The sequence below is a fragment of the Heterodontus francisci genome, chromosome 30 (assembly GCF_036365525.1).
Source record: "Heterodontus francisci isolate sHetFra1 chromosome 30, sHetFra1.hap1, whole genome shotgun sequence".
Taxonomy (NCBI): Eukaryota; Metazoa; Chordata; class Chondrichthyes; order Heterodontiformes; family Heterodontidae; genus Heterodontus; species Heterodontus francisci.
The window spans coordinates 52,593,759-52,611,744 of record NC_090400.1 but is presented as its reverse complement, the minus strand read 5'-3'; the positions used below and the strand labels follow the sequence as shown (position 1 = coordinate 52,611,744).

General features: G+C 43.7%; 1 protein-coding gene across 4 annotated transcripts in view; it reads right to left on the bottom strand.

The window, feature by feature from the left end:
* LOC137346785 (multidrug and toxin extrusion protein 1-like) overlaps positions 1–17,986 on the bottom strand; it is a 44,548-nt gene that overhangs the window by 15,221 nt on the left and 11,341 nt on the right. Inside the window, exons 1-8 of one of the 4 annotated variants that reach the window (XM_068010629.1) lie at positions 17,547–17,888; positions 12,947–13,095; positions 12,046–12,147; positions 7,612–7,680; positions 6,568–6,716; positions 6,112–6,154; positions 2,445–2,489; positions 100–197 (exon numbers count right to left, since the gene is read on the bottom strand). In XM_068010629.1, coding sequence (XP_067866730.1) covers positions 100–197; positions 2,445–2,489; positions 6,112–6,154; positions 6,568–6,716; positions 7,612–7,680; positions 12,046–12,147; positions 12,947–13,081 — 641 coding nt within the window. In that variant the 5' untranslated portion in view covers positions 13,082–13,095; positions 17,547–17,888. Of the gene's footprint in view, positions 1–99; positions 198–2,444; positions 2,490–6,111; positions 6,155–6,567; positions 6,717–7,611; positions 7,681–11,785; positions 11,952–12,045; positions 12,148–12,946; positions 13,096–16,006; positions 16,416–17,546; positions 17,889–17,986 lie in introns of those variants that run through there. The other 3 variants (XM_068010628.1, XM_068010630.1, XM_068010631.1) reach the window with 3 other exon arrangements.

Below are 17,986 nucleotides of genomic sequence, written 5' to 3'. Positions count from 1 at the left end.
CATATTAACAGCAGCTTTAAATGAAATCTGGGTCATTGTTCAGTGGAAGTTTTATGTATCAGATATTATAAAATGTTTTTAAGGTTCTTTGCTACTTACGAAACTCCCAGCGTCAGCACATAAAGGAAGAGATAATTGATCACAGCATTGAAGATGTTGGCTATGAAACCAACGAAAATCTGAGGCATGATGATTCCCTGAGATGGGAACAAAACAATAAAGTCAGTCCTCGGAATTAGATTAGATTAGATTAGAGATACAGCACTGAAACAGGCCCTTCGGCCCACCGAGTCTGTGCCGAACATCAACCACCCATTTATACTAATCCTACACTAATCCCATATTCCTACCAAACATCCCCACCTGTTCCTATATTTCCCTACCACCTACCTATACTAGTGACAATTTATAATGGCCAATTTACCTATCAACCTGCAAGTCTTTTGGCTTGTGGGAGGAAACTGGAGCACCCGGAGAAAACCCACGCAGACACAGGGAGAACTTGCAAACTCCACACAGGCAGTACCCGGAATTGAACACGGGTCCCTGGAGCTGTGAGGCTGCGGTGCTAACCACTGCGCCACTGTGTCCTTCAATAAACCAACAGGGTATGTGACATGGTGCCAAGATAGCAGGAAGATAGGGTGCAACTGCTCTCCCAATGTCCATGTTTGGGGTACAATGAGCCCTGATCTAACAGGATCCCTTTTCCCTCACTTGGGTCAGGCTCATTGCTGGAACTTGCCTGCTTGTAGGTGCCGACAACTTGCCCACATTTGCAGTTAGATCAACAAATTCTAATTCCCTTTCTCCGGGGAGCTGCTCCATCTATCATTGTGCTTCCCCCAGAATGCAGGAGACTTGTTTCTACTGCTTTTAGTTGATAGGCTCATCTCTCTGATAAGTGTCCCGCTCAACCAATTCCCCTGATGCTGCCATTTCATGCTCTCTGAGTTGGATTCACCAATGGAACAATCTACAAATGAAGGAATGTAAGGGTTTCTCCTTTGAAATCTTGCTCCATAAAGGTGTGTGTATGCACATGTGTGTGCATGTGTGTGTATGCTTGTGCGAGCATGTGTGTGTGTGTGTGTGTATACATTGCCAACTGTAAGTACATCAACTGCACTATCTTACAGGTCCATATCAACACTATAGCTACAAGGCAGGATTGATACTGAGTATTCTGCAATATAAGACTCACCTACAATTTCCTCAAAGCCTCTCTACCATCTCAGAGTCGGAATCTGGTTGAATACTGAACACTCAGTTGGATGAAGGCAACTACGTCAACACTCATGAAGCTTGATTTGCTTTATTGATGTCCCTAGACTCAGTATCCACCCCCCCTACCAGTGGCACACTGTGACTGTGGCTGCAGTATCTACTGTCTACAGGATGCACTGCAGATTCTCACCCAGCTTACTTTTGTGAGTACATCTCCCCAGCAATCCCCCATGACCTCTACCATCAAAAGAACTCAAGAACAACAATGTCATGGGAAATCCACTGTGTGCAGGTTCCCTTCTGTCCCACACCATCCTGACTTGGACATGTGTAGTTGCTGCTTCATTGTCCTAGGTCAATATCCTGGAATTCTTTACCTAACAGCATCAAGGGAGTACCAGCACTACACAGACTGCAGCAGTTCAAAGAGAAGGCTCGTTATCACTGTCTCAGGGCAAATAAGGATGAGCAATAAATGCAGCCTTGCCAGCATTGCCCACCTCCTGAGAACAAACTAAAAGGTCGGCATCAACGCACTGGGGGAATAGAGAATCAAAGCGCCAACGCTAAGGTGCTGTCTCTCAGTATTTCGCTGGGGAGAGATTTACTCCCATTAAATCATTACTAACACTGCAGTCATTTTCACATTCACAGTCTGGGTGAAAATCTGGCAAAACAGATCACAAACCCATTGTTGACATCATGTGATTTTATCCCTCTTATTTCAGCGGCATGAAAATTGGGCAGGTTCTACATTAGACAATCGGCTCCATCAGATTACTGTCCAGGCAGTGAAGGTGGAAATGACCCTCACTCGATCCCTTTGAGCTGAGAAGCTAATTTCATTTATTCAGCCACAAGGAGTAGTAGACATGAATAGCATTGACACATTTAAGGCAAAGCTAGATAAACAAATGAGGGAGAAAGGAATAGAAGGATATGTTGATGGGGTTAGATGAAGAAGGGTGAGAGGAGGTTTGTGTTAAGTACAAACACCAGAGTGGATCTCTTGGGTAGAATTGCCTGTCTCATCACCGTAAATAATGTGCAACTGTTACCACTTTTTCCAAATTAGCTCCTGAAATATTATGAATCCTCTGCCCAATTGCAGTTGACCATCGAAATAAGGGAAATGAAATAGAAGACTCCCAAAATATATCTTACTGCAATAATTATTAAAGTAATTTCATGCATCCTCCAAAATTCAGTGCCTTTACCTGATTCTGAAGGTATCTGATCTCTAAGTCATAAAGAAATGTTGCCTAAGAAAGAATATTGAAAATAATTAGCAGCAGATAGTGTATCAATCATTATTGAAATAGAAAAGAAAGTTACATCCATACTTCCTTCAAATATTTGAGGCAGATTTGTGTTGGGATTATGTTCAACCAGACTAGACAATTTGCACAGGCCCTCTATGGCCCAAGCTATAGCTGCTTAGAACATGAAAAGTCCAAGCTCTGCAGTACTGTGTTAGTTGGTATTGCTCTTACTTCTGAGTCAGAAGATTGTGGGTTCAAGTCCCACTCCAGAAACTTGAATTCAAAAAATCTAGGCTGACATTCTCAGTGCAGGACTGAATGATTACTGCATTTCAGATGCGACTTCAAACCAAGGACCCATGTGCTTCATCAGTTGGATGTAAAAGATCCCAAGGCACCAGTTAGAAGTGGGGTCCATCTGGTGTCCTCACCAATATTTATCCCTCAGCCAACATTATTAAGAAGATAAATGATCTAGTCATTCATCTGGTCAATGATTGCATTGCTCTTTGTTTGCTGTGCACAAATTGACTGCTGTGTTTCCTACATTAAAACAGGAACTACACTTCAAAAGTATTTCACTGTCTGTAAAGTGCTTTGGGATGTGCTGAAGTCATGAAAGGCTATATAAATGCAAGTCTTTCTAGATTGAAGGGCGCCAAGGAGCTCCCCTAGTGGCTCATTTGGCAAATGCACCAGCTAGTCTGTTACTGAGTCAACGAGGAAGGCTGAGGATTGAGCAGGACACCGGAAAGCACGTGTCATAATGTTATGATCCTCAGCAATCCTGGACCATGAAGGGTAAGAAATAAATCAATCTTAGTGGCCAGTAGTTACTTATGATGGAAAGTGTGTGTGTATGGACATTATGTGAGGCAGGGATAGGTTCACCTGTAATGCTCTTTATGATCAAAGATTCTGCCAACACTCACTCTCATTCTCACTCTGTGTATGCAATAACAATAATACAGTAACCATGATGGAGCTTAATCTTCATCTAGATTGCACAAACCAAATTTGGAGTAATAATGTGGGGGATGAGTTCATGGAATGCATTCAAGATAGCTTTCTAGATTAGCATGTTATGGAACCAACTAGGGAACAGGCTGTTTTGTGAAATGAGACAGAGTTAATTAATAATCTTTGGGTAAAGGAGACTATGCGGAAGAGTGATCATAATATGATGGCATTTAATATCGAGTTTGAGAGTGATGTAGTTAAGTACAAAACAAGGATCTTAAATCAAAACAAAGCAAATTACACAGGTATGATGGGCAATTTGGTTAAAGTAGATAGGTAGGCAATGACAAACATTTAAAGAGTTATTTTATAATTCACAATGATTATAGATTCCTTTAAAAATTAAAAACTCCCCATAGGAAAAGTGATCCAACAGTGGCTAACAAGAGAGGTTGAAGACAGTATTTCATTAAAGACAGAGGCTTATAACGTTGCCAAAAAGAGTAGTAAGCCTTAGAATTGGAACGATTTTAAAATGCAGTAAAGTATATAAGAGAAACTGATAAAGAAAAGAAAATGGGAGAGCTAGCTAGAGATATAAAAATAAATTGTAACAGGTTCAATCGGTATGTAATAAGGAAGTGATCAGTGAGAGTGAATGTGGATCTCTCAGTGATGGAGATAGGAGAAACTATAATGGGAAATAGGGAAATGGCAGGAACATTAAATAAATACTTTGCAGCTGTCTACATAGAGGAAGACAGAAACAATCATATGGAAATACTGGCAATCAAAGGGTCTTGTGAAAGTGAGGGACTGAAGGATGTTAGTATCAGTAAAGAAATAAAGCTGCAGAAATTAAAGGCACTGGAAGTCAATAAATCTGCTGTCTTGATGTCCTTCACCCTAGAATGTTAAAAGAGATGGTTGCAGGGATAATGGATATATTGGTTTTGATCTTCCAGAATTCTCTAGGTTCTACAACGATCCCCGTGGATTGGAAGTTGGCAAACGTAACCTGATTTGAACAAGGAAGGAGAGAGAAAACAGGGAACTATAAGCCAGTTAGCCTGACATCAGTAGCAGAGAAAATGCTAGAAACTATTATTCGGGGCGTGATAACAGGGAACTTAAACAATCATCTAATGATTGGGTGGAGTAAACATGGATTTGTGAAAGGGAAATCATGTTTGACAAATCTGTTAGAGTTTTTTGAGGGTGTAACTAGTGAGATGGATAAGGGGGAACCAGTGGATGCAGTGTATTTGCATTTTCAAAAAGCATTCGATAAGGTGCTGCACAAAAGGATACTAAACAAAATTAGGGCTCATGGAATTGACGTAATATATTAGCATGGATTGAGGATTGGTTAATGGACAGAAAGCAGAAAGCAGGAATAAATGGGACATTTTCTGATTGGGAGACAGTAACTAGTGGGTTAGTAGTTAGTGGGCCTCAACGTTTTTCAATCTATATCAAGGACTTAGATGTGGTGACAGACTGTAATGTATCCGAGGTTGCTCATGATACAAAGCTAGGTGGGAAAGTAAGTTGTGAGAGCACACAAAGAGGCTGCAAAAGGACTTAGACAGATTAAATGAGTTAAGTAAGAAGATCGGAGATAAGCAGAATACTTTTAAATGGTGACAGGCTATTCAAAGGGATCTGGATGTCCTCATACACGAATCGCAGAAAGTGTACAGACAGATGCAGCTAATTGCTGCAAATGGAAAGCAAATGGTATGTTAAGCTTTATTACAAAGGAATTGGAGTGTAAAAATATAGAAGTTTTCTTGCAATTGTATAGGGCCTTGGCAGACCACACCTGGAGTACTGTTTACAGTTTTGGTCTCCTTACCTAACAAAGGGCATACTTGCCCTGGAGGGAGTGCAACAAAGGTTAACCAGACTGATTCCTCAAATAAGGGGATTATCACATGAGGAGAGATTGAGTAGATTAGGTCTATATTCCCCAGAGTTTAGAAGAATGAGAGGTAATCTCATTGAAACATACAAAATGCTTGAGGAGATTGACAGGGTATAGGCTGGGAGGATGCTTCTCCTGGCTGCAGAGTCTAGAACCAGGTGTCAATGTGTTTGAATAAGAAGTCGGCCATTTAGAACTGAGATGAGAAGTTCCTTCACTCAGAGGGTTGGAATTCTCTACCAGAAACAGCTGTGGATGCTCAGTCGTTGAATGTAACCAGTCAGTGATCAATAGATTTTTGGATACTAAGCTAATCAAGGGATGTGGGGATCATGCAGGAAGATGTAGCTGAGGTAGAAGATCAGCTGGGCTCTTAGTGAATGGCGGAGGAGGTTTGAGAGGCTGGATGGCCTACTCCTACTCCACTTGTGTGCTCTCACAGCTTACATTCCCACCTAACTTTGTATCATGAACAACCTTGAATACATTACAGTCTGTCACCACATCTAAGTCTTCGATATAGATTGAAAAACGTTGAGGCCCACTAACTACTAACCCACTAGATACTGTCTCCCGATCAGAAAATGTCCCAACTTCTTATGTTCTTAGGCACAGACGAGGAAAACAGTGACTTGGGTGAGGTGCTAGAGCTCTGATAGCACCAATCTTTCAGCTGTTCAAGACTTCATCCATTATCTAGGCAAGAAGTGGTGCTGCCTGTAATGATTTACTTACAGGAAGAGCAGGAATAAATATCTTCACATAGAGTTGTGTTAACCTGCAAGAAAAATAGAAGTTGCTGGTAACAATAGGGAAACCATAAAACATCACCATCTGTAATCAAAGGTGAACTCAAACTGAGGTAGCAAAGTCATGCAGCACAGTGAAGTACCAACATGCGGGGCCACAACAATGAAGGCAGAGGATTGGACCTGGCATATAGTGGAGTCTCAGCCGGGCTTCGGTGGGAGACGCAATATAAAAAGGGAAACAATATATTGTAGAGATGGTCACCCCGGCAACTCTGAATTTTCTACTAATATCTGGTCTGGCCCAACATTGCTGCAGACATGAAATCAACATTCATTGTACTGTCTCATTTACATAATTAAGGGATCTAATGCCTTTTTTGATTCAGCTGCCCGGGATGCCTGCAAGTTGGAATAAAATTGTAATAGACAATACTCTCACTTGGCTACTGCAGGAGACAGTTTGAAAGCCAATAAAATGTGCTCAAAGTTTATGAAGATAGCCCAGCAGGGAAAGCAGGTTATCATGAGAATGAGAATCCCTCTCTGGAGAATCACTCCAATTCGCTTCAAGTTCTTACTGCCAAACGTCTGAAAATCAGAACAAAAGTTTTGTTAAAGTGAATCGTTTCGATATTGACCATTCCATCACATTCCGATGGACACCATTTTTCTCTACAATGAATAACTGCAACAATATATAAATAATTAGAATAAAATATTTCTCTTAACCAACCGCTATGCTTAGCATTTGACGTGCCAGTATTGTTCAGACCACAAGTGCATCTGAACAACTTTACATACACTGCAGCAACTATCTCATTGGTTACAGACTTTAATCAGATCTTTCTGTACTTCCGTGTATAATCACCAATCCCATTTCTAACCTGATATCCATCCAGCTCTTTTATAAAGTTGTTAATTAACAAAGCATTAACTGCTGTAGTTGAGAGTCTATTGTGGATACCCAATAAACTGCAGGGTGGGAAGAGCTGTTCTAATCCCAAAGACTTCATTTTATCACATCAAGACCTTTAATTTTGTGCTCACAGCTCAGTTAAATAACCTGCTGGTGTTTGCATCATTTATTGCTCTCAGCGTCTTAAACCCCTAGTTAATGTGTTCTCTCAATTTTCTTTCAATTACATTTTCTATTGGCTGTTTTGCATCACCTCCCAAGTTAAATTTCACCTCCAACCTCCTTACTTGTTTGTTCCGAATCACTGGATCATTTTCCTATCCACAGCTCAAGAGTGTCAAGGCCAATTGTAGCAGCCTTGCACTCACTGAGATCAGCTGATTCAGGACCCATGAGAAATCGTATTTGGTACTTCCCTGGTCTGTGTGGCTCAAATTTACACAGGGAACTGAGTTTCCCAAGGCCTGAACTTTAAAGACTTATTATTCTCTGCGATAGGTAATTATATTTTGCTCCATTAAGTGGGTAACACTGCCCAATGTACAGCCTAGAGTTAGTTGCACCTACCTGAGATATAAGTGTGTCACACGCTTGAGACAACCCGACACCTATGGAGATACCTGATACAGTTACGGACTGTACAAAAGAAATAAAGAAAAGAAAAGGAAGCATTGAGCAATATCTTCCTAGATCTCATCAATATGTTACAAAATAAAACAGGATATGACTTTAGATATAAATGAATAAAATACCATTGTGATTTTTTTTTGCTCCTCATTTTTTTTTTCTTTTCCTCTTCTTCCCAGCAGGTACAAACTCTTGATCTGCTTTTGTTTGCTTCAGACTCAACTATTCCAATGCTTTCCTGGCCAGCCCTCCCTAAATTGAGCTCATCCAAAACTCTTCTGCCTATATCTTAACTTGCACCAAATCCCTTGACCGATGACCAATGTTCCTGCAATGTTCCTGCAACAGGCCGAACACAGTTTCGTCCCTTTAAGTTATAGTGTGTGCGCGACCGTGCTCTTGGCTGCGCACAATTTTTAAACATTTAGAGGCAAGATCGCTCATGATCCCTGTGCACATTGATCTACATAGGCTACCAGTCCGCCAATGCCTCAAATTTAGAATTCTTATCCTTGTGTTCAAATTCTTCCATGCCCTTGCCCTTCCCTATCTCTATAACCTGTTCCATCCCTGCAACCCTCCAAAAGAATTGCAGGTGATAGGCAAATTGGCTGTTGTAAATTGCCCCTAGTGTAGGTAGGTGGTAGGGAATATGGGATTACTGTAGGGTTAGTATAAATGGGTGGCTGTTGGTCGGCACAGAATCGGTGGGCCGAAGGGCCTGTTTCAGTGCTGTATCTCTAAATAAATAATAAATAAATAAATAAATAAACTCTGTCTCCCTCCAGTTCTGGCCTTTTGTGCATTCTCCACTTCCTTTGCCACACCATTGGCTTTCAGCTTCCTGATCCCTAGCTTGGATTTTCGTTATGGAGGCAGGAAACAGGAGCTATGTCTGGTTCTGGGTGAGAAACCCACCTCCAATAGGAAACTGATTCAGATTGCGATTTTCAAATGGGTAAGCCCTGAATTGGTCTGGACACGGGTTTCCTTTCCATTTAGAGCCAGTGGGGCTGGGAATGGAGGTGAGTCAGATCAAATGTGGGACTCATGTAGAATCCCACAGCATCTATCACTGAGGCTGCTTGTTGTCCTGAGGGATAGATCTGCCTTCCTCAGCACCAGAGGGAAGAGAGATGTCACAGGGGAGCTGGAGGCCTGGGCACTAGGGCTAGGGCAAACCCTCGCTTCATCGATGTCCACCTGCATCGAATACTGGAGGCAGCGAGGGGAAGGAGAGAGGTCCTTTTCCCGGAGGGTGGCAGGAGAAAGCCACCTTGTCATGTAGCAGGGCCACCTCTCCATTCAGGGTTATCCCTCTCTGTCTCCTCTTCCTTCTCCACTCATGCCTCCGGCTCCTCTCCGAATAAGCTGTCTCCTTCCAGGGCCTCACTGTCCTCAAGGTCCACACCCTCTGAAGGGCCATATTATGGAGAGCACAGCAGACCACCACAATGACCAAGACCCTTGCAGGAGGGTATTGGAGAGAAACACCCAATTGGTCCAGGCACTGGAATCGCATCTTCACAAACCCATTGACCTGCTCAATGGTTGGCCTGCTAAGCATCTGGCATTTTTTTGTATCACCTCTGTCTGGGGCTCCAGTAGAGGAGGGAGTCATCTCTTCAAGGAATTTTGCTTGTTCTCTTGGATCTGTCCACGCACTTGGGGGGATGTAGTGAAGATCCGAGGCAGCCCTTGACTCCCGGAGGATGAAGGAGTCAAGGCAGCTGCCAGGAAAGGGAGCACACGCATGGAGGAAGCTTTTGTTATGGTCACAGACCAGTTGAGGGAGTGGAAGCCCTTCCTGTTGATGAATCTCACTGGACAGTCAGCTATACGGGCACAATCGATGATGCCCTACAGTGATGGAGGTGAAACCCAATTCCCACTGTGCCTGCACAGGCCCATCTGTGTCAAATTGGATGTAGTCCACCACCCCCCAGCATATGTCATCCGTGAGCTGTCTGATGGCGTAATAAGCTGACGACTGCGGGATGCCACCTAGGTCTGCAGGTAATCCCTGAAATGACCCAGTTGCATAGAGATTCAGGGTGACGGTGACCTTGACGGCTGCAAGTAAGGGACTTCCGGGGGTGTGGGTGGGGGGTGGTAGTGGATGCGAGGCCTCAGGCTATCGTGGATCAGAACACAGAGGTCCAAGACCATCTGCCTGTATAGTCACAGCCTCCTACGGCAATGGTACTCTGTCATTTGCAGGTAGCTGACTCTTGGGTGGTAGACCCACTGTCTAGGGTAGCACCTTCTTCCCCCTGCAGCTACCCCCCACTGTGCTCCTCTGGCCTCCTGCAGTCCAAGAGGTTGCATCTGCTGAAGCTCATCCCGACTGCTCTGTTCCCATCTGAATGGGGCTCACAAGGCCTTCCCTGCCAACCCCAGGTGCTCAAGTGATGCCAGTGGGCTCACGTCCCTCTCCAGATTCCTGTCACTCTCCCCTAAGAGAAACAAGTTTTGCAGCTCCAGCAGTGGCTACTCTGTGATACTGTTTAAGCAGCTGAGCTTTCTTTTATGCCTCAGCATTATTTTAATCAGCCCTTCCCATAGCCCCCTGCAGCGTTCACATTCCTGTACATTCTGCCGTGTTCCAGACATGGCGTTCTCCCCCTACCCTACCTTTAAAAATCCCAAACTGCCGCTAGCAATCCAGTTAATGAGCTCTACAATGAGTTCAACAGGAACTTAATTGGAAGCATGCAGGGTTCTGTTCACTTCCTCCTAGCATCCCTTCATGGCTTCGTGTTCCGGAGGTGGTGGGACTCAGGCTGACCTCCGAGGACCCGATCTGTAAATCGAGCTCGCGTCCGCCCCCGCACCCAGCAGGCATTAACAGTCTGGCCCCTGATCTCTGGCATTTCCATCCTAAAACTCTCTACCTCTCCACCTCTCTCCTGTCCTTTAAGGGCATTCCTTAAAATCTATCTCTTTGACCAAACATTTGGTCACCGATCCTAACGTCTTCTTGGCTCAGTGTCAATTTTTTTGTCTGATAACACTCCTGGATGTTTTACTACGTTAAAGGTGCTATATAAATGCAAGTTGTTATTGCTGTGGATAGAGTTCCATGGGCCTCAGCAGCCCCTGAAAGCTTTGCAGAAGTGGTCAATCTTCATGTGTGAGTCAAGTGACTGCCAGAAGATTATCAGCCCATGAAGAACATCAAGATTGAGCCCAATCTCATTCCCAACAAACGTCCAAACACACTGGACCTCCAGGATGGGTCATTGACAATGGTGAAGAGCTGTAATTCCTTGCTGATGTTTCTGTTCTTTAGCTTAGGGCCACTGAAGCCAATTGCAGTTGTGTACAAAGAACAAAGAACAGTACAACACAGGAACAGGCCATTCGGCCCTCTAAGCCTGCGCCGATCCTGATGCCTGCCTACACTAAAACCTTCTGCACTTCCGGGTTCCGTATCCCTCTATTCCCATCCTATTCATGTATTTGTCAAGATGCCTCTTAAACGTCTCTATGGTACCTGCTTCCACCACCTCCCCCAGCAACACGTTCCAGGCACTCAACACCCTCTGTGTAAAGAACTTGCCTCGCACATCCCCTCTAAACTTTGCCCCTCTCACCTTAAACCTATGTCCCCTAGTAACTGACTCTTCCACCCTGGGAAAAAGCTTCTGACTATCCACTCTGTCCATGCTGCTTATAACTTTGTAAACCTCTATCATGTCGCCCCTCCACCTCCGTCGTTCCAGTGAAAACAATCCGAGTTTTTCCAACCTCTCCTCATAGCTAATGCCCTCCAGACCAGGCAACATCCTGTTAAACCTCTTCTGTACCCTCTCCAAAGCCTCCACGTCCTTCTGGTAGTGTGGCGACCAGAATTGCACCCAATATTCTAAGTGTGGCCTAACTAAAGTTCTGTACAGCTGCAGCAGGACTTGCCTATTTTTATACTCTATGCCCCGACCGATGAAGGCAAGCATGCCGTATGCCTTCTTGACTGCGTTGACTCCACCTGCGTTGCCACTTTCAGTGACCTGTGGACCTGTACGCCCAGATCTCTCTGCCTGTCAATACTCCTAAGGGTTCTGCCATTTACTGTATACTTCCCACCTGCATTAGACCTTCCAAAATGCATTACCTCACATTTGTCCGAATTAAACTCCATCTGCCATTTCTCCGCCCAAGTCTCCAACCGATCTATATCCTGCTGTATCCTCTGACAATCCTCATCACTGTGCAGTTGCCCTTCTGCTGAGAGCAGCAGGTAAAGCACAGGCTGTTCATTAGCTGATAAAGGCACTAAGCTTAAAACGGAGAGGAAGCAATATGGTTTGATCATTATTTTATAGAGAATAAATTATAATGAAATAAACGTGCACATTCTGAACATAAACTCACAGCTGTGGCGAGACTAACTGCGTCCAATTCAACTTTTCCTAAATGTCCACAGAACGCGGTGCTGACAATATTTATTAGAAGTATCATCAGCTGTGACAAAAACTGTAAACGGAAAATGAATTGTAAATAATATACACTGGTGATTTAATTTTGATCATACTCTTTTAAACTTTAAAAATACTTGGAATCTAATTAAACCAACCATATTTCCTACTGAAAACAATTGCCTTTTTTCTTCAAAAAGGTGATGCAATGTTCAGGTGATTTCAATGAGGTTATCAAGATGATGTAGGAACGTGACTACGTTGATCCAGGCACATCATTCACTTTGATGAAGGGTTCAAATTTCGGGATACATAAATTAGGAATTTTCCCTTCCTAACAGCACTTTGGGTGTACCTACCCACCCCCCGCCACCCCCCCCCCCCCTCCCCTAAGGACTGCAGCAGTTCAAGAAGGCAGCTCACCACCACCTTCTCAAAGGCAATTAGGGATGGGCAATAAATGCTGGCCTGGCCAGTGACGCCCACATCCCATGAACGAATAAAAAAAATAATGGCCTTTGAAGTAATAAAACAAAGTAAAGCACCACACTTTCACCTTTAAGGTAGCCAGTTGTGGAATAAGTTAGCAGGCAAGGCCTTTGAAGTGGATTTTCCAAAGGGGTTCAATAAAATGAATTGTATAAATGGAATCAGTGAAGGCAATTTTATAAAGAGGCATAGTGATGACCATTGTATGAATTGGTTAATTGAAGGGGATTATATAATTGGCTGCAGTGAAGTGAATTGTATACGTGAGCTTATTGAAGGAGATTATATAATGGTAGACAATTAGATACGTTTCTGCAGAAAGCAGAGTATGAAGGATATGATGAGATGTTAGACGGGTGTAAACTCACCACTGGCCCAGCTAGTCGGGAAATATGTTTCACTTCCTGCCAGAAGTTGACAGGTGTCAATCTCTTCATTTTCCTCAGTAAGGTTCCACGTGTCTCGGTAACATTACCAGAGCTTAGTTGCATTGAATTCTCCATTTTCCAATTCTTCACTGGAAAGGAAAAATAAACCAGTTATTATACTTCTCTCGTTTGGGCTTCCCCTCCCCCACATCCCATCCCATTAACCATCCCACGTTATGTTACTCCTCTCCATTCTATTCACCGCCCCCTTCTGATGTAATATGTGGTTACATCCTTAAATCTATTTTCATACCCAGACTTTTGGTCATGATTAATTTTTAATAATTGTCCTTTCAGAGCTGCAGGAGTTGCAGCATCTACGTTTAGGGTTTGACACTTTTGCAGGATTGCTACATATAAGCAATCAAATATTAATTATGTCAGTTTTTAAAACTTCCATCACAATAGGTGAGAAAGCAGAATGAATGAATGATTTAACTCTGCACTATTGGCTGGTGTCCACTTTGAGGTAGAGTAGGGGTGAAGGATGTACTCAGTGTCCTGTGTAACATGTGAACTACACTGAGAAGTTGCACTCATGGATTATGTCAGTTAGAGTGATTTGTGATACAATGGTCATTTCTTGCAAATATTGATACCACCAAAATTTTGCTTCTGAGGTAAAGTTGCTGAGATTCACTGATGTCCAGTGACATTTGTGTGTTTCTTATTCATTTTCAGGATGTGGGTGTGGCTGACAAGCCTGGCATTTATTGGTCATCCCTAGTTGACCTTTGAGAAGCTGGTGGTGAGGCTTCTTCTTGAACCTTTGCAGTCCATGAGACAAAGGTTCTGCAAAAATGCTGTCTCACTGTCGGTAATAACCCTAATCATTAAATTCAACATTTTTACAAACACCATTTACCTCGAACAATAATAGATGCATTGGTACATGTTTAACTTGCTGCCAGGGCTTAAAGCTGGCATTGTGAATTGGCAATGTGTGGAAATGAAATCCGGGGATCTGTAACACCAGTTTTACACCTGGGTGGCAGGTTGAAAATCTACCCCCGTGACTACACTTCAAACAGCATTAATTGGCTGTTGAACACTTTGAAACATCCTGAGGATGTGAAAGGTGCTATATAAATGCTCTTTCATTAACAGACCATAAAAGCAAATATGTATACATCCCACACAATAAATGGATGAACCCTCCAGCAGTTGATTATTCAGTGCTCATTGCCCAGTATTATTCTGTTCAAGGAAGAAGCGGAGAGCCCTCAAACCGTCCTGGTGGGGGGTGGAGGTGTAGCGAGATTGGACGTCCATAGTGAAGAGGAGGTGGTTGGGGCCAGGAAAATGGAAATTGTCAAATTGATGTAGGGAATCAGAAGAGTCATGGCTTCTTCCTGGAACAGAGGCCCAACCAGTCCCCATCCACCACCACCCTCCTCCACCTGGCTGAACTTGTTCTCACATTGAACAACTTCTCTTTCAACTCCACTCACTTCCTTCAAGTAAAAAGTGTTGCTATGAGTACTTGCATGGGTCCTAGTTATGCCCGTCTTTTTGTGGGATATGTCGAACATTCCTTGTTCCAGTCCTACTCAGGCCCCCTCCCCCAACTCTTTTTCCAGTACGTTGATGACTGTATCGGTGCCGTTTCCTGCTCCCGCCATAAACTGGAAAACTTTATCAACTTTGCTTCTAATTTCCACCCTTCTCTCACCTTTACATGGTCCATCTCTGACACTTCCCTTCCCTTCCTCAACTTCTCTATCTCCATCTCTGGGGATAGGCTGTCTACTAATATCCATTATAAGCCCACCGACTCTCATAGCTACCTCGACTACACTTCTTCACACCCTGCTTCCTGTAAGGACTCCATTCCATTCTCCCAGTTTCTCCGTCTCCGACGCATCTACTCTGATGATGCTACCTTCCATGTCAGCGCTTCTGATATGTCTTCCTTTTTCCTCAACCGAAGATTCCCCCCCACTGTGGTTGACAGGGCCCTCAACTGTGTCCGGCCCATTTCCCGCACCTCTACCCTCACCCCTTCCCCTCCCTCCCAGAACCGCAACAGGGTTCCCCTTGTCCTCACTTTCCACCCCATCAGCCTCCATATCCAAAGGATCATCCTCCGCCATTTCTGCCATCTCCAGCGTGATGCCACAACCAAACGCATCTTCCCCACCCTTCCACTGTCAGCATTCCGAAGGGATCGTTCCCTCCGCAGCACCCTGGTCCACTCCTCCATTACCCCCACCACCTCGTCCCCTTCCCACGGCACCTTCTCCTGCAATCACAGGAGGTGTAATACCTGTCCATTTACCTCCTCTCTCCTCACTGTCCCAGGCCCCAAACATTCCTTTCAGGTGAAGCAGCGATTTACTTGTACTTCTTTCAATGTAGTATACTGCATTTGCTGCTCACAATGTGGTCTCCTCTACACTGGGGAGACCAAATGCAGACTGGGTGGCCGCTTTGCGGAACACCTCCCCTCAGTCCGCAAGCATGACCCCGAGCTTCTGATTGCTTGCCATTTCAACACTCCCTCCTGCTCTCGTGCTCACATCTCTGTCCTGGGATTGTTGCAGTGTTCCAGTGAACATCAATGCAAGCTCGAGGAACAGCATCTCATTTACCGATTAGGCAAACTACAGCCTGCCAGACTGAACATTGAGTTCAATAATTTCAGAGCATGACGGGCCCCCCATTTTACTTTTATTTTTAGTTATTTTTTCTTTTTTTTGTGTTTGTTTTATTTTATTTCATCTTAGTTTGTTCCGTTTGTTTACTCACTGTTTTTTTCATGTTTGTACTTGCGGCTGTTCAATTTCCAGTCCGTTAACACCCTATCTGTACTAATGCTTGGTCTTTCAACACGCCATTAACATATTGTTTGCCTTTGCTCCACGACCTTCTGGTCAGCTATTCTGTGACCTTGTCCTATCTACACCTTCTCCTTTGTTAACTCATGCCCCACCCCCGCTTTACTTGCTTATGACCTTTCACATTTCTAACATTTGTCAGTTCTGACGAAGGGTCACTGACCTGAAACGTTGACTCTGCTTCTCTCTCCACAGATGCTGCCGGACCTGCTGAGTATTTCCAGCATTTCTTGTTTTTATTTCAGATTTCCAGCATCTGCAATATTTTGCTTTTATGAAAAGTACTGGATGTTAGTGTAATCTGAAAACAGATTACACTACACTGAAAACAAGAAACAAATCTGGGAGATGTAGTTGAGAGGATCTGATTGGGAACAAGTCACTTGGAAAGAATCATCCAATCACGGGTCAGAATAAAGAATGGCATTGCACCAATACACAACCTGGCATGGAGACACACCTAGAAGGCTACAATCGCAGTTCAGTGTAATTAGTAGGAAACTTCAAATCAAAATAGGAAAATTGGAACATGACACTTAAAGCGTTAGACAAGCAACAGGACAGAAACAGAGTGACAAAAATAACGTAACAGAAAACCATGGCAGGTTAACCAATGGTAACTAACAAAGTTACAATTTCTAACCAGTAGACAATGCTCTTGCTTGTCTATTTCAAGATCAGATATCTGCCATTTCTTGCTGTTAATCTGTTTAAATGTGAATGAAACATAATCATGCAATGAACTGATTAATGCAATGCATTTGAATTTGCCAAAAACCGGAATGGTGAGTTAGTTTTGTCCTAATTTCTTTTGGGCCTCCTTATCTCGAGAGACAATGGATACGCGCCTGGAGGTGGTCAGTGGTTTGTGAAGCAGCGCCTGGAGTGGCTATAAAGGCCAATTCTGGAGTAACAGGCTCTTCCACAGGTGCTGCAGAGAAATTTGTTTGTTGGGGCTGTTGCACAGTTGGCTCTCCCCTTGCGCCTCTGTCTTTTTTCCTGCCAACTACTAAGTCTCTTCGACTCGCCACAATTTAGCCCTGTCTTTATGGCTGCCCGCCAGCTCTGGCGAATGCTGGCAACTGACTCCCACGACTTGTGATCAATGTCACACGATTTCATGTCGCGTTTGCAGACGTCTTTATAACGGAGACATGGACGGCCGGTGGGTCTGATACCAGTGGCGAGCTCGCTGTACAATGTGTCTTTGGGGATCCTGCCATCTTCCATGCGGCTCACAATTTACACAACCAATTACTTGCAGAGCTGAGTTAAGCCGAGATGAAGTGACTAGGGATCCTGAAGCGTATGCAATTTTGGTTGTAAGTTTCCACCTGTTCCCAGAGCGTAAATGCAGGAAATTCGCCTTGTCCGCTCCATCACATGGCGGGTGTGGAGCGAGCTGCGTTAATAAGCGGCGAAGGGACTGGGTGGATGAGAAAGATCGAGGAAATTCAGATGTAGTCTGAGAAAGGGTAAAAGTCAGCATTGCGCTGCAATTACGCTGTGTTTTTTGCTGCAACTATACAGGAAATTCTGGGCAATCATTTTTTGTTTATGTTAGTCTTATCGATCTCTTTATTATGCTCCCGATTTAGTTTCCCGCTCCCCAGAAGCTCCACAATGTGTCCAGTTGTTCCAGAAGCTTTGGAGCAGAGGACTTACTGATGTGGGTTTCCCCACCACCCGCCAATGAAATTTACCTTTTCCTTGATCCTCGATAGAAAGTTTAACAGTCTCCGTGTTCCTCCACCTCGATGTATTCGGATCAGTAATTGCAGATCACTGGGACTCTCCGAAGTCGCAGTCACAACAGAAATTAACTGATGTTTGTGGAGAAGGAGGTGGAGTAACTGTAAGGACAGTGTTCATTTAGGATCCTCCACTTCTCTGTCCTACTAAACCTGGTCAACTTAAAACAGAATAGAGTCCACGGAAAAGACTTTCCAGCTAAAAGGATATTGTCCTATGCTAAGTGCCTCCCACAGTTACACATTTAACATTTGTGAAACTTAAACTATTTCAATACAAAGAGCCAAATGGACACGTGAACATTGCTTTGCATTTTGAAACTCCAATTATTTATTAAATCTTAGGCTGTTTAATTCACTAATGCATAATCCGGCAAGTGATGGTTAAAGTC